We start from the raw sequence: 24545 nt of genomic DNA, 5'->3' as shown, positions 1-24545 counted from the left end.
TGAAAAATTAAGAGAATGTAACTGTGACAAGGTAAAGCACAACAAAACACTACTGAAATATTCCAACTCTTGCATTTCAATGAAAGAAATTCAAAATGAACTATGAAAATCAACAGAATGTAACTGTGACAAGGTAAAGCACAACAAAACACTACTGAAATATTCCAACTCTTGCATTTCACGACAGAAATTCAAAATGAACTTCGAAAAATCAAAAGAATGTAACTGTGACAAGGTAAAGCTATGGATTTCCACCATTCAGGCTGGTGGACTAAGACCCCAACACTGAGCTAGTGGATTTCCACCATTCAGGCTGGTGGACTAAGATCCCAATACTGAGCTAGTGGATTTCCATCATTCAGGCTGGTGCACTAAGACCCCAATACTGAGCTAGTGGATTTCCACCATTCGGGCTGGTGGACTAAGACCCCAATACTGAGCTAGTGGATTTCCACCATTCAGGCTGGTGGACTAAGGCCCCAATTTTCCAACTCTTGCATTTCACGACAGAAATTCAAAATGAACTTCGAAAAATCAAGAGAATGTAACTGTGACAAGGTAAAGCACAACAAGTCACTACTGAAATATTCCAACTCTTGCATTTCACGACAGAAATTCAAAATGAACTTTGAAAAGTCATGAGAATGTAGCTGTGACAAGGTAAACCACGACTAGACACTACTGAAATATTCCGATTCTTGCATTTCACGAAAGAAATTCAAAAATGAACTTTGAAAAATTAAGAGAATGTAACTGTTACAATTTAAATCACAACAAAACACTTATTAAATTTTCCAACTAGTGCATTTCAATTAAATAATTTAAAAATTAACAATTAAAATCAACATAATGTAACTGTGAAAATGTAAAGCACAACAAAAAACTACTGAAATATTCCAACTCTTGCATTTCACGACAGAAATTCAAAATGAACTTCGAAAAAACATATTCTAAAATCATCTTTTAAAATGTCTCTAACTGTTTTGCCGAAATGTCCAAAACGGTTTCGTCCAAATAATGTTTTTGATAACACTGCGTTGTCACATTTTAAATTATTAAGAAAAAAAAAAGAAAAAAAAAGGGGGGAGGGGCCAAAACTTTGTAGGGCGGGGGTGCCCGGTGAGTTGGGGGATAAGGGACCGTTGGGGAGTTGATTTCTCTGCAGGTTAGAGTCGTGGGGGCGTATTATACATGATTGTTCGTAATCACAAAAAACATACTACTTGATTTTCAAGGATTTCTAAAGTTCTTTATGAATTTTATTATTAAAATTCTTTTCTTACCATCTACGTCTCTCGTAGCATCAACTTTTTAGTATACTAAAACGTTAGACCCTATTTTAAATTGACAATACTGTTCAAACATCACTTGTGTATTATACAGACCGCATCGGAGAGGTAAAACTAGGTCAACTCACAATGTCATTCTATCGTCGTTAGCCATTTTCATAGACTGATGTTGTTTCAAATTTATAACAAATTAACTGAGTTAACAACCCCTTCAGGGTTACCTTAACTGTTAATCAGTTTAATCTTTTTTTTTATCCACTGTCATACAATCCAATCACTAATTAGAATCATTCACACTCCTATTATTCAAAACATTACCGGTTTTCTATAGCACAGGAAGGAACGTAAAGGCCCCAAATCCATAGGTTCATGCTCTGGAAAGGTGCCATGGAACGTAAAGGCCAAAGAAAAAACCAGCCTGGTTGAAAAAAAACTAGGTGTTGAAACAAATATGTGTGGGGAAATCCCAGTTCATACTGCTATCTTTTTTTGCAATGTTTAGGAACAGGCGGGGAATCCTCAAAAGAACAAACCAGACTATACCCATCAAACCTGACTATACCCATCAAACCAGACTATACCCACCAAACCAGACTGTACCCACCAAACCAGATTATACCCACCAAACCAGATTATACCCACCAAACCAGATTGTACCCACCAAACCAGACTATATCCACCAGAAACCTGTCTGGTACAGGGGCGCAAGCAAAATGGTACTTAGATAACTACTCGCACGCGTGTTTTTTTCCCAGGGATGATCGTTTCGAGCTAGTAGTTAATGATTATCGAAAGACGGTTCATTTGAATGAAAAATTGAACATATAGTACCTTTTTTAAGTAACAAAAGAGATCAATTCGCAGAAAAGTACGGAATTAGACCCCAGAAACTCCATTTGTTAGGGTGTTTGCCAACCAATTCTTAAATTGGGGATGGCTACATACGGCCTTAAAGACTGTTTTAGGCCCACAGCTTCCAAGTTTCGATGAGTCACCTCAGAGGAATTTAAAAATATTCAGATAATAATAGACTTTTGTCTCTGACCAACTATTTATATCGAAGCATTGGTCTGTGAATGTTAAACTTTGCTGTAAAGAGTGGGTTCAAGGGGGGTGGAAGCAAAAATTAAATAAAAAAAACAAACGATTTTTGGAAGTTTTTACTAGTAGGCATGTATTTCACAAGTTTTATCTAGCACAGGGATACCATAAAAGAGCTTATGGTAAGAGATTAGTGTAAGGAATTTAGTGCGCCGAAACCCATATAGGCAAGTGTGTATTTCTCTGAGGAGCCCTGGTGTGAGAAGGGAAAATTTCATTAGATTTTAGGTGCTTTTGCTTGTACTATTACGACGGCTTACATTTATTAATGAACACTTTGCACAAATTTGGACATTTCTATTTGGTTGACTGTTGGGTTATACTGCTTAGTCCTAGGTGATTAGACAGGTGAATAAGGTAACCTATTAGATCGGTAACCTTTTTCAAGTGCTTGTTTATCTCAATTGCTAAAGTAGGAAAACAGTTCTTCTCTTCTTCTTTCGTTTCCTTTGTTCGTCTAACCAAATAAATAAATAAATATATACATATATATATATATATATATATATATATATATATATATATATATATATATATATATATATATATATATATATATATATATATTTATTTATTTGGTTAGACAGAACAAAGGAAACGAAAGAAGAAGAGAGAACTGTTTTCCTACTTTAGCAATTGAGATAAACAAGCACTTGAAAAAGGCTACCTTATTCACCTGTCTAATCACCTAGGATTATCACCTATTCTTATCTAATCACCTATATATATATATATATATATATATATATATATATATATATATATATATATATATATATATATATATATATATATATATATATATATATTTATATATATATATATATATATATATATATATATATATATATATATATATATATATATATATATATATATATATATATATATATATATATATATATATATATGTATAAATATATATACATATATATATGTGAGTAATAACTGTGCATGTACTTATTTATGTATGTTCTCGAAAAGGGCTCCATATTTTTTCGTGAAAATTGGTATCTTGGTAATTCTCACATAAAAAAACGATCTAGACAGGTCAAAAGTCTGAGAAAAATCGTTAAGAGCCTTAATTTTGGTTTTTCCAAATGACGTCATATACTATGTTATTACATCTTAAAGCATTTCTTTTGATATCATATATGGCATCATATAAGTATTTTCTTGTACAGTTTTGTCCCACCACCTGAACAATTAAAATAAACAAAGGTAGTCGTCAATGCCTTCCATACCTGGTAAAATCAAAAACCTGGACTAGATAAATCGTTGGAAGAAAAAGAAGTTTTTTGTCCCACCACTTAACAATTAAAAGAAGCAAAGGTTCAGTCTTTCATAATAACAAAAGAGAAGCCGAGGCAAAAGTTAAAGGTCCAATAAAAAAATTTAATTTTACAATGGCGCTACTTTTAATTAAGGTTCATTTGGACGTCATGATATCAAGAAAAGCCTCAAATTGTCTGCGTGTAGAAGACAAGCGACAGTAAGAGTCTATATATAGAAGCCTACCGCGTGCAGCTGGGAAGTAGGGAGGATATATCCCTCGACACTCCAGTTTTCCAAACTTCTTCTTCCAGAGACAATTCTGAATCTTGTTCAGAAATCTGATTTGACGCTGGAAAAGTGTAATAAAGTTATTTCACCTCTTTGACGCCATCTACAAAGCCGACCTTTACCAGCCGGGTAATCTGTTAAGTTCAATAACCAGATTAAAATCCGCAAGAGATAATCAAGAAATTATGTGTGTTTTATTACAATCCTTTTATCTCACATGCTACGCATGCGTTTCCTTTTTGTCAATAGTTTTCGGAAACCACTCCTTGACTTAGTCATAATCTGAGAACAGAAGAAGAAACATGGGGAACAAAGTTACAACTTTTACTGATCAACAGCTTGAAGATTATGAGGTATGTAAATATTGCATAATCTGTTCAGTGATGATCGATTTAATATTGCAAATCTAAATTAGAAAGAAGTCTAAAGGCTTGCCCATGTTGGGCAGATTTTTTTTCGGGGGGGTACACAAAAAAACGCATACAAAATTTGTGTGTATCCTTTTTTGTTATGTATTTACGAGTGAAACAAACATTTCGTACTCTCAGGGTACGGCCCTGATGTTGGGCATAATCAGTTTGTATAATTTTTTCGTTTTCAAATTAAAGGGTTACCGACAAGGAATGGGATATCTTCATCCTTAGTATTATTTTTGCAGTTAGTTCTAATCGATAGTCGGTTGTATTATATAATATAAATAAAGTCAACAAATTTTTATATGGAGCTTATACAGGGGCATACCCAGGATTTTTTCTTGGGGGAGGGGGCATTAAAAAATGCTACAATTATTTTTATCTGTATTGTTTACTCTTGTATGAATCCGACAGAAATTTGGGTGGGGTGGGGTTAAAACAAGGTAATCCCCCTAGTTCGGACCCTGAGGTCATAACTTTGAGATTAATTATAATTGGGTAAAGATTATTACCCTGAGTAAAGACTATTATACTTGGAAAACGTGTCGAATGGATTTCTTTTTTTTTTGTTATGTGATTATGTTTTATACTAGAATTTACCGCTTTGTCCCCCCTCCCTAATATCAAGATTTTTTAGGCTATATATCTTCCATTTTTTTTTTCAGTGATTTACACACCCCCACCCAAGAAATTTGGGCCTCATTACAAGGTAACTCCCTTTGTGTGTGCTTAACACAAGAGCAGATAGTTCCTATGAGTGCTAAAAATATATATGCTAGAATATAGTGTAAAATTGTGTAATTTTTGAATATACCCTAAGATGACCATCAAATTTTCCAGAGGGTGGAGGGGGCGGTGTAAAAATGTCTCTAGAAAATGGTAAAGATGTGAAAAGACGGTTTTTTATAACGGAATGTCATATCCAGGATTTTTGTTCGGGAGGCGGAGGAGCTTAGCATAAAATTGTGTTTTTCAGGGGGGAGGGGAGGTTACAAAAATAATGAAGAAGAAGGGCTTACCAACCGCGGACTTTGTCTACTGATCTCTATTTTGATTTGTTTACCTATATTTTTTACTCCAATTTTCAAGCCGGAGAAATATTTCGTGAGGGGAGGGGTCAGACCTAGTATCCTCTGGATACCGTCCAAGTGTTTTTTTTTGTGTGTGTGTGTCTGCTTAAAAATATTACTCATTTTATTTGTTTTTTTCTTATGAATAGAGGGGGGGGGGTCTTACAAGTTTATTATTGAGACGTGAGACGCTGCTGCTTAAAAACAAAACAATTTTGGTACTTTTGTCTTATAGCCACCACACTCAAGATCTTGTATCGCGAACATGAGATAAGAACTGGTTTTCATGGTCTTTATACTAGACAATATTAACTTCGGCGCGATGGGAAACTACATTATAGCTATGTTTTAATTATATATTTAGTTTGTATTTTGGTTAGGTTAGGTTACGTGTTGAATATTATGCAGTCAGGGCGGCACCCCTTGAATAATTCTTTGTTGTAGCTTTCATAATTTTGTTGATAAAGCATTATATTTTTCATAATATTTTGTTTTATTTTATTAGCATTAACCAAACTTCACTTCTCGACAGAACTTGAGTGTGGTGGCTATAAGACAAGTACCCAGTTTTTAAATAACCAATCGGACAAGCCCAGTAATAGTGAAAGAACAGCAAAGATTTTTTTAACAATATTTATTGTACACCCTCAGCGCCGAAGAAAATAACAACCTAAGTATATAGAACAACCAAAAACACACAATACCAATTAGTGTGTTATTCAACTATCATAATGATAACTAATTATTTGTCATTATTTTCGTTGTAGAACTGAGGGTAAGAATTAATTGTAAGCAATTCATATTATTATAAGTGTAGAATAGACTATAACCTTAACCCCTTTTATGTATTGTAAGTATTTTAGATGCTAAATTTGCTGTTATCCTCCATTCTAGACTGGTGGTAATGAAAAAATAAATAATGATCGTTAATGATAGTTGAGTTTTAGATCATACTCCAAATAGACATAGACTAAAACCCTGGAAATCAATAAAATACAAATCAGAAAAAAAATGCACATTTACTTAACACAATTGTACTGAATCTAGCCGATTCCAAAAAGTATCCAAATTGAATGAATTGGTAATACTATATTTATTAATTCCTCATCCTATACCTATGTCAGAAGCTTTTAGGTTTGACCCTGTTTTTCTCGAATTATCATTCAGGGGCACCAATTCCTGAAATGTGAGGGGTTAATGTTTTTTCCCTTAAAAAAAAAAAAAATCTTTTAAATTATCGGGGAGTATTTTTTAAATGAAAATACTATTAAAATGAGTTGTTCAAAATCTAATAAGGCTGTAGCCTCGTTATTTATGATCTGTTAAATTTCCTTATTCATGTTGATTTTTGTTTGTATAGCTTTTGCCTTTACATCTTCATTTAGGTGAATTATATTTATTCAAGCTAATTTAGCTTTTTAAAAGCATAATATAACCTGAGGGTTAATTTTCGAATTTCTTTTTAGGACGCAACTTTCTTCACTAGCAAAGAGATTCAAAGGTAAGTGCCCAGTCCAATTCCCTCGCTTTAAAATTGTACCCAGGCGGTGGGGTTTCCATGCCCTTTCCCTTGAAGCTAAAAACAACACATGTAAATACATGTTTTTAGCTGTCTAATGTTAAAAATATAAATAATTGAAGTCTCCTAACGAATCGAAGTTTACTGATGTCCCTTCGTATTGATAATGAAATCATAAAAATTTATTTTATTGACATCCAAAGGTAAAATTTAGTTGTGATAAATTGGATTTAGAGGGATTGTTTACAGTAGAAGGAAGAAACATGTTCTAGGAAACCCAGACATGAAAGTCTTGGTTAAAAAGAAATGAATCTTGAAATGAAATGAAAGAAATTCTAAGAAGGTACATTTTGATGGGAACTTTTCGTATGAATACTTGAAAAATAGATGAAATATTACACGTCAGTATATACTCAGACATACTCAACTCGGTACTTTCCCATTATGTGGACACCTCTAAAAACCAGTCAAGAAAACCCGAGGCATCCACTCGACAAAAGCAAAGATTTGACGCCATCTGATGTTGTATAAATAAGTATTCAGGGGTTTCTCACTCTGGGAACTATATTTAAACTGTTGTTTTTTGGGGTATAGGGGGGGGTACCCAGGTTAGGTAACGTATTTAATATATGCAATTACCCCCTACCCCCCTAATGTGCAAATATATAGCCCAAATTTGTTTCTAAACTATTATATATTCATCATGTTTTGTTTTATTTCATTAGCATTAACCAAACTTGACTTTTTAGAGGCGTCCACGCAATGAGAAAGTACCCTCAACTCTTATGGGGTGGGTGGGTGGACGGAATGCTTTTTACGAAGGGGGAGGGGGCATAAAAAAAAAATTATCCCACTATTTTTCAGCAGCAGATTCAGTATGTAAAAAAATTTGATTGTGAGCCCTCTCTTTCTATGGTGATTACAATTTTCAAATGAACAGATGGTTTTGGGTGTTGACTATTTTGTGTGTATCTCAGATATAGCTTCAATTTTAATCATTCAGAAAAGACGTTCCGTTTCTGTGTTCCATTTCTGAAGAAAATCATGAAAATTTAATTTAATTATTTAATATGTTAAGTAAGGGCATATCATTAGTTTACTTCCATGTTGTGCTAAATATCCGAAATTAGGAAAATTGGAACATTGCTAAAATATCAGCCAAACTGGGAAAACGATACCAGGTAATTGGGTGAAAATAAAATATTATGCAACCTTGTCATCATAGGCAGCGCAGTAGCGCTGCCTAAGTAAAGAATGATGTTGGCACAATGTATTATTTTTTTTTCTTAGTCATAGACCAGGGCACATCGTATCGAAGGAGTTGTCATAGAAACTTCGAAAAGGGCTCATTCAATTCAAAATTGGAGTGGTTAGTGCCCATTTTGATAGTCAAAAGTGATTGGAGGGCAACTAGCCCCCCCCCTCCCCCACACGCCCATCATTCCTCCGAACACATCCAATCAGATTTTGAGATAGCCATTTTGTTCAGCGTAGTTGATTTCCAGATAGAAAATATGGTTTTGAGGACGTCACTCCCCCACAACCCTCAGGGCAAGGGTTTTAAGCTATGCCCTGGGGGCATATACGAACGATGTTGGCACAATGTATTATTTATTTATTTTTCCTTTAGACCAGGACACTTCGTATCGAAAAAGTTGTCGCAGAAACTTCGAAAAGGGCTCATTCAATTGAAAATTGGAGTGGCTTGTGCCCATTTTAATAGTCGAAAGTGAATGGAAGGCAACTAACACCCCTTCCACTTCCACCATTTACCAAGACACATCCAATAACAATTTTGAGACAGTCGTTTTATTCTACATACTTGGTTTCCATATAGAAATTATGTTTTGGAGGATGATGCTCTCCCCGACCCTTCAGGGCACGGGCTGTAGGTTATGCCCTGGGGGCATATGTAACGTTCATAGAAGGCGTTGTCGTAGAAACTTAAAAAAAGGCTCATTTGACAGGAAATACACAGAGCTAGTGCCGGTTTTAACGGTCAAATGGGATTGGAGGGCACATGACCCCTTTATCATGCTCACTTTCTCCACAAACACATCCAATCAAAAGTTTTAGATGTCCAGTTTGTTCAACGTTGTTGATAGTTCTAGAAATTAGGTCTTTCAGGATGACATCCCCCCCGCCACAGCCCTCAGAGAAAGGGTTCTAAGTTATACCATGAGGACTTTTGAGGATCTAATAATAAGTGTTATCCTAGAAACTTCAGAAAGGGCTCGATCGACTGGAAATTGAAATGGCTAGTGCCCTTTTTAATTGTCGAAAGTGATTGGAAGGCAACTAACACCCCTTGCACGCCCTCCATTTCCCCAAACTCATCCAATCAAAATTTTGAGATAATCTTTTTGTCCCGCGCAGTTTAAAGTTCAGAAAATTATACCTTTGAGCAGGGCAGTCCCCCCCACAGTCTTCAGGGCAAGGGTTATAAATTATGCCCTGGGGGCATATAACTTTTATCGAAATCTTTGTCGTAGAAACTTGAAAAAGGGCTCATTCGATTGGAAATTCAAAGGTCTAGTGCCCTTTTTAATAGTCGAAAGTGATTTGAGGGCAACTAACCCCCCTCTCACGGCCACCTTTTCCCCAAATACATCCAATCCAAATTTTTAGATAGCAATTTTGTTCAGCGTATTTGATTTCCAAAAAGAAATTATGTTTTTGAGAAGGACACTTCCATAGGCCTCGGGGCAAGTGTTTTAAGTTATGACCTGGGGGTACTAAAGACTGTTATAGAAAACGATTTTGAAAAAACTTGAGAAAAGGATAATTTGATTAGAAGTTCAAAGGGCTAGTGCCCTTTTTAATAGTCAACAGTGATGGGAGGGCAACTAACCCCCTCTCACGCCCACCTTTCCCCCTAACGTATCCAATAAAAATTTTAAGATAGCCATTTTAGGGCTTTGAGTTTGACACCCCCCCACAGCCCTCAGGGAAAGGGTTGTAATTTAGGCCCTTGGGGCGTATAAGGTTTTTATAGAGCGCGTTGTCGTAGAAACTTCAAAAATGGCTCATTCGATTAGAAATTGAAATGGCTAGTACCCTTTTTAATAGTCGAAAGTGATTGGAAGGCAACTAACACTACTTCAAGATCCACCATTTCCCCCAAAAACATACACTCGAAATTTGGAGATGACCATTTTGTTCCACGTAATCTAGAGTTCAGGAGATAATTCTCTTGTTTAGAACACTCCCCCCACAGTCTTCAAGACATGGGTTATATGTTATTCCCTGGGGGCATATAAGTTTTATTGAAATCTTTGTCGTAGAAACTTGAAAAAGGCCTCATTTGATTGGAAATTCAAAGGGCCAGTGCCCTTTTTTATAGTCTCGAAAGTGATTTGAGGGCAACTAACCCACCTCTCACGCCCACCTTTTCCCCAGCCACATCCAATCAAAATTTTTAGATAGCCATTTTATTCAACGTAGTTGAAAGTTTTGGAAATTCGGTCTTTAAGGATGACAACCCCTCCACCCCCACAGCCCTCAGGGCAAGGGTCGCAAGCTATACCCTGGAGGCATATAAGGTTTTTATAGAGAGCAATGGTGTAGAAACTTCAAAAAGGATTCATTCGATTGGAAATTGAAAGGGCTAGTGCCCTTTTAATAGTAGAAAGTGTCTGAAGGGCAACTAACCCCCCTCTCACGCCCATTATTTCCCCAAACACATCCAATCAAAGTTTTGAGATATCCATTTTGTTCAACATATTTGTATGCTGGAGAAAAATTTTCAGCAATTTTTAACAACATACACCCTTTTAAAAATCTGGACACAAATAGTACTGTTTGAATTAGTTTCATACCTCCTCTAATTGACCTGAAATGGAAAACTGGATACCATTCGCAAAAAAATCTGTTTACTTTCTTTGATAGCTTGGATATACTTACGCTATTTTGATTTGGTTAAATTTTAAGAGCAGAAGTAGCCCCGAAAGTTTTAATATAGTACCCTCAGTCGTTCTTGGTATACTGCTGAGATGCCTTATTGGGAATTAGCATTAACACAGTGCATTTTGATTTAATCTTATGGCAACATTTAGTTTTTAAACATAAAGGCAAATGGGAGGGTGGGCGTGTGAGGGGGATTAGTTTCCCTCCAATTACTTTCGACTATTAAAAAGGGCATCAGCCCTTTCTTTTTCAATCGAAGGAGCCCTTTTCAAAGTTCCAACGACAACTCCTTCGATGTAAAGTGCCCTGGTCTAAACACCAACAACAACAAAAAAATACATTATACCCACATCGAATTTTAATATAAAAATGTCAAGCCTTCCTATTCGACTATTAATTAGGACACTAGGCCTTTCGATTTTCAATCAAATAAGCCCTTTTTGAGTTTCTACGATAACACTTTCTATAAACACCTTATATACCCCCAGGGCATAAATTACAACCCTTACCCTAAGGGCTGTGAGGGTGGTTGTCATCCTCTAAGGCCTAATTTCCAGAACTTTCAACTACGTTAAACAAAATGGCTATCTCAAAATTTTGATTGGATGTGTTTGGGAAAATGGTGGGCGTGAGAGGGGCGTTAGTTGCTCTCCAATCTCTTTCAACTATTAAAAAGGGCACTAGCCCTTTAAATTTCCAATCGAATGAGCCCTTTTTGAAGTTTCTACGACAAAACTTTCAATAAAAATCTTATATGCCCCCAGGGCATAACTTACAACCCTTGCCCTGAGGGCTGGAGAGGGGGGGATTGTCATCCTCAAAGACCTAATTTCCAGAACTTTCCGCAACGTTGAACAAAATGGCTGTCTGAAAATTTTGATTGGATGTGTTTGGGGGAATGGTGGGCGTGAGAGGGGGGTTAGTTACCCTCCAATCTCTTTCAACTATTGAAAAGGGCACTAGCCCTCTCAATTTCCATTTGATTAGAACACTCCCCCCAGAGTCTTCAGGGCAAGGGTTATAAATTATTCCCTGGGGGCATATAAGTTTTATTGAAATCTTTGTCGTAGAAACTTGAAAAAGGCCTCATTTGATTGGAAATTCAAAGGGCCAATGCCCTTTTTTATAGTTTCGAATGTGCCCTGGGGGTATATAAGGTTTTTATAAATAGAGTTGTTGTAAAAACTTCAAAGGGGCTCATTCAATTGGAGATTGAGAGGGCTAGTGCCCTTTTCAATAGCTGAAAGAGATTGGAGGGTAACTAACCCCCCTCTCACGCCCACCATTCCCCCAAACACATCCAATCAAAATTTTCAGATTCCCCCTTAGGGTAAGGGTTGTAATTTATGCCCTGGGTGTTATCGGAGAAACTCAAAAAGGGCTCATTCGATTGGAAATCGAAAGGCCTAGTGTCCTAATTAATAGTAGAAAGTGATTGGAAGGCTTGACATTTTTTTTAGAAAAGTTCGATGTGGGTATAATGTATTTATTTTTGTTGTTGTTGGTGATTAGACCAGGGCACTTTGCATCGAAGGAGTTGTCGTTGGAACTTTGAAAAGGGCTCCTTCGATTGAAAAAGAAAGGGCCGATTCCCTTTTTAATAGTCGAAAGTAATTGGAGGGAAACAGTACTATTTATGTCCAGATTTTTAAAAGGGTGTAGACTGTTAAAAATTGCTGAAAATTTTTCTCCAGCATACAAATAGCAGGCCAAACTATAAAGTCTTAATAAAACGAAATGATTTAAAGTATTATTTTATTTTTCCCTGAAAAGACTATGTCAATATAAAACGAACAGAAATTACTTCAAAAAAAATTTCCACAAAATAATTTTTTCAAAGAAAAGTAAAGAACTCCATTAAACAAAAAATGAGCAAAAATAAAATCAAATAATCTACCAAGCGTGAAACTACTACAAATCAGCATCGATAAATAAATGAAACCTAAAACGAACAGAAATCAGAATTAACGCTATAGCGTTGCCTATAGTAAAGGCCATACGGCCCCAATGTTTTATTATTATTAATTAAAAAAACTTTCCGAAAAATAGGTTTTCAAAGAAAAGTAAAGGCCATATTCAAATTAAGATCAGCATAAACATATACCTTTCATAATGACTAAAACTCAAAACGACCAGAAATTACTATTAAAGAATAAATGAAACAAAAAACGAACAGAAATTAAATAAGCAATCATAGCAAAAACATACAACAAGTAATAATATAAATGAAAAAATAGATCTTAAAGCGAGTTATGAATAAAAACCAAATGCCTTCTGCATCATTGGCGCTTAACTGAAAACGGATTATATTACAAATATTTTCTTTTCCAGTTCTTACAGTATTTACGAAAATTTAAGCAAGAAAAACGGGTTTTAATTTTTATAAAGCAGTGAATACAATAAAATAAACACTTAATTAAACAAAAATACTCCGAATATTTCGGCCCCACGTCCGGGAGCCTTTCTCAACGGAAAAAAAGGAAAGAAAAAAATGAAACAAAAAATGTTCTTTTTAAAAACCTTAACTTACATCAAAATAAAAACATACTAAACACATAAAGAGAGAAAAAATACAACAACAAAAGAAAAAATATAAATAAATAGGAAACAAAACTCACATATTAAATAAACAATTCCATTCACTGGCGTATAAACAAAATTTAATGTCTATATTGATTCAAACACGCCTCCTCACAGTATATAAATGGAAATCTATAAAAAATGAAGAATATATTTATAGTTAAAACAAAACAATAAAGGTCAGCGAACCCCCGGCCCATAACCCCTAATTAAATCTCACAAGTTCATCAACCAGTGTTTGAATTATAAATTGGATTCGTTTGCTTGCAAACGGATTCGTTTGCTTGCAAGGTTAGCTGCAGTTCGTTTACTTTTCCCAGCATTTAACCGATTCTGACCTTTGTTCGCAAGGTCATCTTTCGTTTCAGAACTATTATTAAAGTCAGTACTGGTTGAAAATCTTACCTGCTTTTTGACTAAACTACTAAAAATTGAGTTGATTCTAAATTCCCCTTCATCTCTATTGATATTAATACTCCCATATATTATCTTTTTTATTTCTATAATTAACCTGAAACTTTGTAAAAGTCTTGCAGACATTTCTACTATTTTTTGTTTGATCAAACAAAATACTGTGATGAGGAAAATTATAAACATGTTCTGCAACAGCTGACTCCAACGTTTCTGGTGTTTTATTTTGTTTTAGAGAGCAATCTATGGCATTCTTGTGTTGCTGTAGCCTATTTTCTAAAATCTGTTGTGTTCTTCCCACATAAAATTTACCACAAGAGCATGGAATTTTGTATACTCCCTTTTGCAAATTTCTCGGTACCTTGTCTTTCCCTTAATTTAACAAAGAGCTTATAAGTACCTTGTCTTTCCCTTAATTTAACAATGAGATTATAGTTTGTGGTGTTTATTTTGTTTTAGATAGCACTCTATTGCATTCTTGTGTTGCTGGAGACTATTTTATCAAATCTGTTTTGTTCTTATAACATAAAATTTACCACAAGAGCATGGAATTTTGTATACTCCCTTTTGCAAATTTCTCGGTACCTTGTCTTTCCCTTAATTTAACAAAGAGCTTATAAGTACCTTGTCTTTCCCTTAATTTAACAAAGAGCTTATAGTTTGTGGTGTTTTATTTTGTTTTAGAGAGCAATCTATGGCATTCTTTTGTTTCTTGAGCCTAATTTCTAAAATATGTTGTGTTCTTCTCACATAAAATTTACAACAAGAGCATGGAATTGTGTATACTCCCTTTTGCAAATTTCTCGGTACCTTGTCTTTCCCTTAATTTAACAAAGAGCTTATAAGTACCTTGTCTTTCCCTTAATTTAACAAAGAGCTTCTAGTTTGTGGTGTTTTATTTTGTTTTAGAGAGCAATCTATGGCGTTCTTGTGTTGCTGGAGCCTATTTTCTCAAATCTGTTGTGTTCTTCCCACATAAAATTTACCACAAGATCATGAAATACTCCCTTGTGAATAGTTCTCGGTAACTTGTCTTTCCCTTAATTTAACAAAGAGCTTATAAGTACCTTGTATTTCCCTTAATTTAACAATGAGCTTATAGTTTGTGCTGCTTTAAATGCTGTTTTTATATTATGTTTTTTTAATTCTCTTCTTAATTTTTGTAACAATATTGGGATAAAAGGTAAAGTCATGTAATTTGTTTCTTGATGTGACCCATCTTCTCCTAATATTTCTGGTTCCATCAACTTTTTTTCCTTTTTTTCAATTATTAGAGAAATCATATTTTCCAGATAGCCATTACCTACTAGAATATCTTTAATGAAAAATAGTTAATTGCTTATGTATTCTGGTGATACTAATTTTAATACCCTATCAACAAAAGAAATAACCAGACCCCTTTTTACCTGGATTGGATGATTTGATGCGAAAGACAAGTAACGGTTGTTATTAGTCAGTTTACGCTATAGAGGTATCTCCCTGATCGACCATGCCATGGAGATCTTCTGCGTCATTCTTTTGAATCGATTCAAAGACGCACGTGACAAGATAACCCGTCCTGAACAAGTAGGCTTCAGACCAGGCAGAGGCTGTCCAGAACAGATATTGACGATTCGCCTCATCCTTCAGCAGTACAGCAGGTTTCATCTACCCCTTCTCATCGCCTTTATTGACTTTGCAGCTCCCTTCGACTCTCTCATCAGAGAGGAGCTATGGAGAATTATGGCTGAAGACGGTGCGCCACAGGAGATCATTGAGATACTCCGAAGTGCGTATAAGGACACTGAGACTTGCGTCCGTGTTTCTGGCAATGACACCCCTAAGTTTCCAGTGGAGTTTGGGGTAACGCAGGGATGCCCCCTTTCGCCTATATTATTCAACTACGCGATAGACTGGATCATGTATAATGCAATGAGAAACCACAGCGGAATAGTTTTTGGACAAATAGCTGGTTCCCTCCAGTCCCTGACAGATCTGGACTTTGCAAACGACTTTGCTGAGCTTGAAACTACCGCCGACAGCTTACAAGGTATGATCGACAATACCTCTGAGGTCTCAAAGTGCATCGGACTGGCCATCTGTGGCGCAAAGGCTTAAGTATTGGCTCTCCACCAACCTGCTTCTTGCCAAGTTACCCTCGACGGTGAGCCAATGGAAAGCGTTGAGGAATTCAAGTATCTTGGCTCTATCATAACACCAGATGGCGGAGCTGAAAGGGATATCTCGGCCCGCATAGCAAAAGCCTGGGGAGTGTTTACTAGTCTGAATAAAGCATTATGGACCAGACGGGAGATCTCAACCAAAACAAAAGTCAGAATCTATGGTGCAACTGTTCGAGCAGTACTACTGTATGCTTGGGAGACATGGCCGATCAAGACTGAAGATGCGAGAACTTTGGATGTGTTCGACCACCGCTGCCTTCGTTACATCCTCCGCATTAAGAGATGGGACAGGATTTCCAATAGTGAAGTAAGGAGTCGCTGTGGCCAATCAGAAGAGCTATCGCTTATCATTAAAAGACGTCGCTTGAAGCTCCTCGGCCACACATTGCGCCGTCCCGAAGGCACGATATGTCGAGACGTCCTTGTCTGCGAACCAGCCCCCTCCTGGAAAGGTAAACCAGGAGGACAAAAGAAGAACATGTGGCAAAAATTCAAGGAGGACCTGGAACCGTGGGGAGGATTCAGGAGACACGGTTCGGAGATTGGACAAATACTGGCTGAAGATCGCCGGAGAAGCTGCAGCCGACAGGTCCAAGTGGTCGTCGAAAGTCATCCCAAGATCCTTTGGTGCCGGGCAGGACAGTTCATCGTCTGGTTCCCGCCGAAAGTAAAGTAAAAGTAAGTAATTACAATACTGTAATTACTTACAGCATTGAATTAAGTTTCACTCGTTTTAAGATTTATTTATTAATTTACATTAATATCTATTGTATGTTTGTTTGCATTAATTGTTTATTTAATTTCTTTTCGTTTTAAGTTTTATTTATACTTCAATAGGAAAATATTTTTTTTTCATTTCTTGATCCTCATATTCAATCTAAGCATTACTCGCTTTAAGACCTATTTATTCATTTATATTATTACTTGTTGTATATTTTTGCTATGATTGCTTATTTAATTTCTGTTTGTTTTGGGTTTCATTTAGTCTAGTAATTTCTGGTCGTTTTGAGCTTGAATTTTAACAGGTATTTGTATCTGCTAATCTTGAGTTTTTAATGACATTCACTTTTCTTTGAAAAACATTTTTTTAGGGAAGTTTATTTTATTTAGTTTTTGTTCATTTTTTATTGCAAAAAATTTCGAGCTCTGAAGAATGCCTTATTTCAAAATCAGACTTAAAAAAAAATCAGGTATTCATCAAAGTATCAAAACTGGTATCAAAGTAACAATATCAAAGTGAAAAAAATGGGTTTGTGTCAACCTCGGAGTTTTTATTATATGATGTTTGAACTATTTATAACAAAACAGCTTTCTCAAAATTTTATTGGGTGGCTTTGGCTAAAAAGGGCGTGGGGGACTAATTAAACTTCGGTCTCTTTTGACTCTTTAAAAGTGAACTAGAACTTTCTATTTTCAATCAAATGAGCCCTCTCTGAAGTTTATGCGAGTATTCCTTCTATAATAACCATATATATCCCCAAAGTATAACTTAAAACGCCTATCCAGGGGCCCTGGGGGGTTGTGTCGACCCTGGAGTTTTAATATCTGATGGTTGAACTATTTTTAACAAAATAGGCACTTGAAATTTTTATCGGATGGGTTTATCCATCCAATACGCCCAAAGGCTTGGAGGGCGGGGAGGGCTAGTTACCATCTGATCTTTTTTCGCTCTGAGAAAATGAATTACAACTTTTAATTTCCATTAAAATGAACCCTCTCTGAAGTTTATACCAGAATACCTTCCATAAGAACCATATATGCCCCAGAGCAATACTTACAACTCCTTCCCCGTCCCTGGGGGGGGGGGTTGACAGGAGTTTTTCTTATCTGATCTCTGAACTATTTTTAACGAAATGACCATACGTAAAGGTGTCTTTGTTATATGATCTTTCAACTATTTTTAACAAAATGGCTACCTCAAATTTTTATCAGCTGTATTTGGGGAAAAGGGCTTGGGGGCCAGTTGTCCTCTGATCACTTTTGACTCTTAAAAGGACACTAGTAATCTCGATTTCCAATAGAATGACCCCCCTTTGAAGTTTATACGACGACCCCTTCTATATGAAGTGCCTCTGGGAAAAAAATAAATGGAGTGTGGGGAGAGGCTAGCTGTCCTCCAATCACTTTTGACTCTTAAAAAGTGAATTACAACTTTCAATTTCCAGTCAAATGAGCCCACTACGAAGTTTATACGAGCAACCCTTCCATAACAACCATATATGTCCCCAGGGCATAGCTTAAACGCCTACCCCTGAGCCCTGGGGGGGGGGGGCTGTGTCGACACCGGAGTTTTTGTTATCAGAACTTTGAACTATTTTTAACAAAATTTCTATCTCAAAATTTTTATCTGATGTATTTAGGATGTGGAGGAGGGGAGGGGGCTATTTGCCCTCCGATCTCTTTTGACTCTTAAAAAGTGAACAAGAACTATCAATTTCAAATCAAATGAGCCCTCTCCGAAGTTTATACGAGCATCCTTTCCATCAGAACTATATATGCCCATAGAGCATTACTCATAACGCCTGCCTCCGGGCCGTGGCGGGTTTCGTCGACACAGGAATTTTGCTCATCTGACCTTTGAACTATTTTTAATGAAATCGCTATTATAAAAACTTTATCAGATGGGCTTGGGGAAAAAAGGGTGTGTGGGGGGGGGCTTGTTGCCCTCGGATATCTTTTGACTCTTAAAAATTGAACTAGAACTTTCAATTTCCAATCAAGTGAGCCCCCTCTGAAGTTTATACGAACATCCCTTTCATAAGAAGCATATACGCCCCCAGGACAACACTTACAACGCCTGTCCCCCGGGCTCTGGGGGGTGTTTTTTTTCTAATTTTTGAACAATTTCCAAAACACTGGCTATCTCAAAATTTGGAGGGGACGGGTTTGGGGGAAAAAGAGCGTGGGGGTCTAGTTTAACTCTCTTGACTCTTAAAAAGTGAACTAGAACTTTCAATTTCCAATCAAATGAGCCCACTATGAAGTTTGTACGAGCATCCCCTTCATAAGAACCATACATGTCCTTAGGGCATGACTTAAAACTCCTTCGCCTGTGCCCTGGGGGGTTCTATTGACACCGGATTTTTTCTTATCCGACCTTTGAACTATTTTTAACAAAATGTCTATCTCAAAATTTTCATCAGGTGGGTTGGGGGATAGCTGCCCTCGGATCTCTTTTGACTATTAAAAAGTGAGCTCGAACTTTCAATATCCAGTCAAATGAGCCCTCTCTGAAGTTTATGCGAGCATCCCCTTCATACGAAGAATATATGCCCCAGGGCATAACTTACAACGCCGGCCCCCGGGCTCTGGGGTGTTGTGATGACAGCTGAGCTTTTGTTATCTGACTTTTGAGAAATTTTTAACTTAATGCCTATCTCAAAATTTTTATTGGATACATTTGGGGAAAAAGGGGCGTGGGGGGCTAGTTGCCCTCCAATTTCTTTTGACTCGAAAAACTTAACTAGAATTTTCAATTTCCAATCAAATGAGCCATCTCTGAATTTTTTACGAGAAGCCCTTCAATAAGAACCATATATTCCCCAAGGGCATAACTTACAACACCTGCCCTCGGGCCCTGGGGGTTGTGTTGACCCCTGAGTTTTCGTTATATGGTCTTTGAACTATTTAAAAAAAAACTCTCAAAGTTCTTATCGGATGGGTTTGAGGAAAAAAGGGCGTGGAGGGGGAGGAGGGCTAGTTGCCCTCCAATCTCTTTTGACTCTTAAAAAGTGAACTAGAACTTTCAATTTCCAATCAAATGATCCCTCTTTGAAGCTAATACGAGCATCCCTTCCATAAGACCCATATATGCCCCCAGGGCATAACTTATAACTCTTGCCCCTGAAGACTGTGGGGGGGGGGGTGTCCTGCTCAAACATATAATTTCTGGAACTTTCAACTACGTTGAACAAAATGGCTATCTAAAAATTTTGATTTGATGTGTTTTGGGAAATAGTGGGAGTGGAAGAGACTTCATCTCTTCGGAAGATCACTTTCGACTATTAAAAAGAGAACTAGCAGTAGAGATGCCCCTATTGATCGTGACATTACCACGTGGTTTATGGTTATCTCACTGAGAATAAAAAAACAGGATTTTTCTCACTTGAAAAAACAGGAATTTTCTCACTTTGATGGATGTTTTCTTGGATGGTTATGTGTGTTGGTCAATTTATTTGATGTTTTTCATGGATGTCAACAGTAATTTATGTCTGTTTTATGGCTTTTGTCAGTGAGAATGGAAAAACAGTATTTTTATCACTTGAAAAAAACAGGAATTTTCTCACATTGACGGTTGTTTCATTGACGGTTATGTGTGTTGGTCAATTTATTTGATGTTTTTCATGGATGTCAACAGTAATTTATGTCTGTTTTATGGTTTTCGTCAGTGAAAATTTGAAAAACAGGAACTTTCTCACTTTGATGGATTATTGAGTCTAATGGGGGCAGGTCAATGACACTTCCTTCATGTTGTTGCTCGAGGCAAATGTTATGAGTTTCCAGGAAACAGTTAGATCACATGTTTCCTTCTCTGCCAATCAGAGAGTCGGATACATATCCTTTCTCAGCCAATCAGAGGGGTGGAAATATTAGAAAAAGAGGATTGCGGGTTGGGTTAGTTTAGATTTTTAGTTTATTATTTTATTAGTTATTTAGTTTAGATTTTTAGTTTATTTTAAGTTTATTTATTACCTTTATTTTAGTTTAGTTTTAGTTAGTTTAGTTTTAGATTAGAGTTTTAGTTTAGCTAGAGTTTTACTAAAGAGTTTTAGTTAGAGTTTTAATTTAGCAGTTTAGTTTAGTTTTAGTTTATGTTAGTTTAGATTTTTAGTTTAGTTTTAGTTTAATGTTTAATTTTATTTTAGAGTTTTAGTTTAGATTTTTAGTTTATTTTAAGTTTATTTATTACCTTTATTTTTAGTTTAGTTTTAGTTAGTTTTAGATTAGAGTTTTAGTTTAGCTAGAGTTTTACTAAAGAGTTTTAGATAGAGTTTTAATTTAGAAGTTTAGTTTAGTTTTGGTTTAGTTTAGTTTAGATTTTTAGTTTAGTTTTAGTTTAATGTTTAGTTTTATTTTAGAGTTTTAGTTTATTTTAAGTTTATTTATTACCTTTATTTTTAGTTTAGTTTTAGTTAGTTTTAGATTATAGTTTTAGTTTAGCTAGAGTTTTACTAATGAGTTTTAGTTAGAGTTTTAATTTAGCAGTTTAGTTTTAGTTTAGTTTAGTTTAGTTTTAGTTTAAAGTTTAGTTTTATTTTAGAGTTTTAGTTAGATTTTCAGTTTAATTTAGTTTTGTTTTAGGTTAGTGTTCAGTTTTAGTTTAGAATTTTAGTTAGTTTAAAAGTTTAGATTTTAGTTAGTTTACTAGTTTAGATTTTTAGTTTAGTTTTAGTTTAATGTTTAGTTTTCTTTTAGAGTTTTATTTAGATTTTCAGTTTAATTTATTTTAGTTTTAGATTAGTGTTTAGTTTTATTTTAGAATTTTGGTTAGTTTAAGAGTTTAGATCTTAGTTAGTTTAGTAGTTTAGTTTTAGTTTAATGTTTAGTTTTCTTTTAGAGTTTTAGTTACATTTTCAGTTTAATTTATTTTAGTTTTAGATTAGTGTTTAGTTTTTAGTTTAGAATTTTTAGTTAGTTTAGTAGTTTAGATTTTAGTTTGGTTTAGTTTAGTTTAGATTTTTAGTTTAGTTTTAGTTTAATGTTTAGTTTTCTTTTAGAGTTTTAGTTTAGATTTTTAGTTTATTTTATTTTAGTTTTAGATTAGTGTTTAGTTTTAGATTAGAGTTTTAGTTTAGCTAGAGTTTTACTAAAGAGTTTTAGTTAGAGTTTTAATTTAGAAATTTAGTTTAGTTTTAGTTTAGTTTAGATTTTTAGTTTAGTTTTAGTTTAATGTTTAGTTTTATTTTAGAGTTTTACTTTATTTTAAGTTTATTTATTACCTTTATTTTTAGTTTAGTTTTAGTTAATTTTAGATTAGAGTTTTAGTTTAGCTAGAGTTTTAGTAAAGAGTTTTAGTTAGAGTTTTAATTTAGCAGTCTAGTTTAGTTTTAGTTTAGTTTAATTTAGTTTTAGATTAGTGTTTAGTTTTATTTTAGAGTTTTAGTTTATTTTAAGTTTATTTATTACCTTTAGTTTTAGTTTAGTTTTAGTTACTTTAGTTTTAGTTTAGAGTTTTAGTTCAGCTAGAGTTTTACTAAAAAGTTTTAGTTAGAGTTTTAATTTAGCAGTTTAGTTTAGTTTTAGTTTAGTTTAGTTTATATTTTTAGTTTAGTTTTAGTTTAATGTTTAGTTTTATTTTAGAGTTTTAGTTTAGATTTATAGTTTATTTTAATTTTATTTACTACCATAATTTTTAGTTTAGTTTTAGTTAGTTTTAGATTAGAGTTTTAGTTTAGCTAGAGTTTTACTAAAGAGTTGTAGTTAGAGTTTTAATTTAGCAGTTTAGTTTAGTTTTAGTTTAGTTTAGTTTATATTTTTAGTTTAGTTTTAGTTTAATGTTTAGTTTTATTTTAGAGTTTTAGTTTATTTTAAGTTTATTTATTACCTTTATGTTTAGTTTAGTTTTAGTTACTTTAGTTTTAGTTTAGAGTTTTAGTGTAGCTAGAGTTTTACTAAAGGGTTTTATTTAGAGTTTTAATTTAGCAGTCTAGTTTCAGTTTAGTTTATATTTTTAGTTTAGTTTTAGTTTAATGTTTAGTTTTATTTTACAGTTTTAGTTTATTTTAAGTTTATTTATTACCTTTATTTTTAGTTTAGTTTTAGTTACTTTAGTTTTAGTTTAGAGTTTTAGTTTAACTAGAGTTTTAGTAAAGAGTTTTAGTTAGAGTTTTAATTTAGCAGTTTAGTTTAGTTTTAGTTTAGTTTAGTTTATATTTTTAGTTTAGTTTTAGTTTAATGTTTAGTTTTATTTTAGAGTTTTAGTTTATTTTAAGTTTATTTATTACATTTATTTTTAGTTTAGTTTTAGTTTAATGTTTAGTTTTCTTTTAGAGTTTTAGTTAGATTTTCAGTTTAATTTATTTAGTTTTAGATTAGTGTTTAGTTTTAGTTTAGAATTTTAGTTAGTTTAAAAGTTTAGATCTTAGTTAGTTTAGTAGTTTAGATTTTTAGTTTAGTTTTAGTTTAATGTTTATTTTTCTTTTAGAGTTTTAGTTAGATTTTCAGTTTAATTTAGTTTAGTTTTAGATTAATGTTTAGTTTTTGGTTTAGAATTTTTAGTTAGTTTAGTAGTTTAGATTTTAGTTAGTTTAGTAGTTTATTTTTTTAGTTTAGTTTTAGTTAGTTTAGTATTTTAGATTAGAGTTTTAGTTTAGCTACAGTTTTGATAAATAGTTTTAGTTAGAGTTTTAATTTAGAATCTTAGCTTAGTTTTAGTTTAGTTTTTAGTTTAGTTTTAGTTTAATGTTTAGTTTCATTTTAGAGTTTTAGTTACATTTGCACTTTAATTTAGTTTAGTTTTAGATTAGTGTTTAGTTTTAGTTTAGAATTTTAGTTAGTTTAGTAGTTTAGTTTTAGTTAGTTTAGTTTTAGATTAGAGTTTTAGTTTAGCTAGAGTGCAACTTAAGAGTTTTAGTTAGAGTTTTAATTTAGTAGCATAGTTCAGTTTTAGTTTAATTTTAGTTTAGTTTTAGATTAGTGTTTAGTTTTAGTTTAGTTTTAGTTACTTTAGTTTTAGTTTAGAGTTTAAGTTTAGCTAGAGTTTTACTAAAGAGTTTTAGTTAGAGTTTTAATTTAGCAGCTTAGTTTAGTTTTAGTTTAGTTTAGTTTTTTAGTTTAGTTTTAGTTTAATGTTTAGTTTTATTTTAGAGTTTTAGTTACATTTTCACTTTAATTTATTTTAGTTTTAGATTAGTGTTTAGTTTTAGTTTAGAATTTTAGTTAGTCTAGTAGTTTAGTTTTAGTTAGTTTACTTTTAGATTAGAGTTTTAGTTTAGCTAGAGTGCTACTTAAGAGTTTTAGTTAGAGTTTTAATTTAGTAGCTTAGTTCAGTTTTAGTTTAATTTTAGTTTAGTTTTAGATTAGTGTTTAGTTTTAGTTTAGTTTTAGTTACTTTAGTTTTAGTTTAGAGTTTTAGTTTAGCTAGAGATTTACTAAAGAGTTTTAGTTAGAGTTTTAATTTAGAAGTTTAGTTTAGTTTTAGTTTAGTTTAGTTTGTATTTTTTTAGTTTAGTTTTAGTTTAATGTTTAGTTTTATTTTAGAGTTTTAGTGTATTTTAAGTTTATTTATTACCTTTATTTTTAGTTTAGTTAGTTTTAGATTAGAGTTTTAGTTTAGCTAGAGTTTTACTAAAGAGTTTTAGTTAGAGTTTTAATTTAGCAATTTAGTTTAGTTTTAGGTTAGTTTAGATTTTTAGTTTAGTTTTAGTTTAAGTTAGTTTTATTTAGAGTTTTAGTTTAGATTTTAAGTTTATTTAAAGTTTATTTATTACCTTTATTTTTAGTTTAGTTTTAGTTAGTTTTAGATTAGAGTTTTAGTTTAGCTAGAGTTTTACTAAAGAGTTTTAGTTAGAGTTTTAATTTAGCAGTTTAGT

The 24545-nt window shown here is 33.7% G+C and overlaps 1 protein-coding gene across 1 annotated transcript in view; it reads left to right on the top strand.

Moving 5' to 3' along the window:
- The first annotated feature begins 4184 nt into the window (after positions 1 to 4184).
- Cib2 (Calcium and integrin binding family member 2) overlaps positions 4185 to 24545 on the top strand; it is a 61084-nt gene continuing 40723 nt past the window's right edge. Inside the window, exons 1-2 of the mRNA XM_089096931.1 lie at positions 4185 to 4306; positions 6903 to 6937. Of these exons, the coding sequence (XP_088953057.1) occupies positions 4256 to 4306; positions 6903 to 6937 (86 nt within the window). The 5' untranslated portion in view covers positions 4185 to 4255. The remainder of the gene's footprint in view (positions 4307 to 6902; positions 6938 to 24545) is intronic.

Source organism: Artemia sp. Qi Xiang Cuo, chromosome 11 (assembly GCF_049724085.1).
Source record: "Artemia sp. Qi Xiang Cuo chromosome 11, ASM4972408v1, whole genome shotgun sequence".
Lineage (NCBI taxonomy): Eukaryota > Metazoa > Arthropoda > Branchiopoda > Anostraca > Artemiidae > Artemia > Artemia sp. Qi Xiang Cuo.
This window is presented reverse-complemented; position numbering and strand designations above follow the sequence as displayed.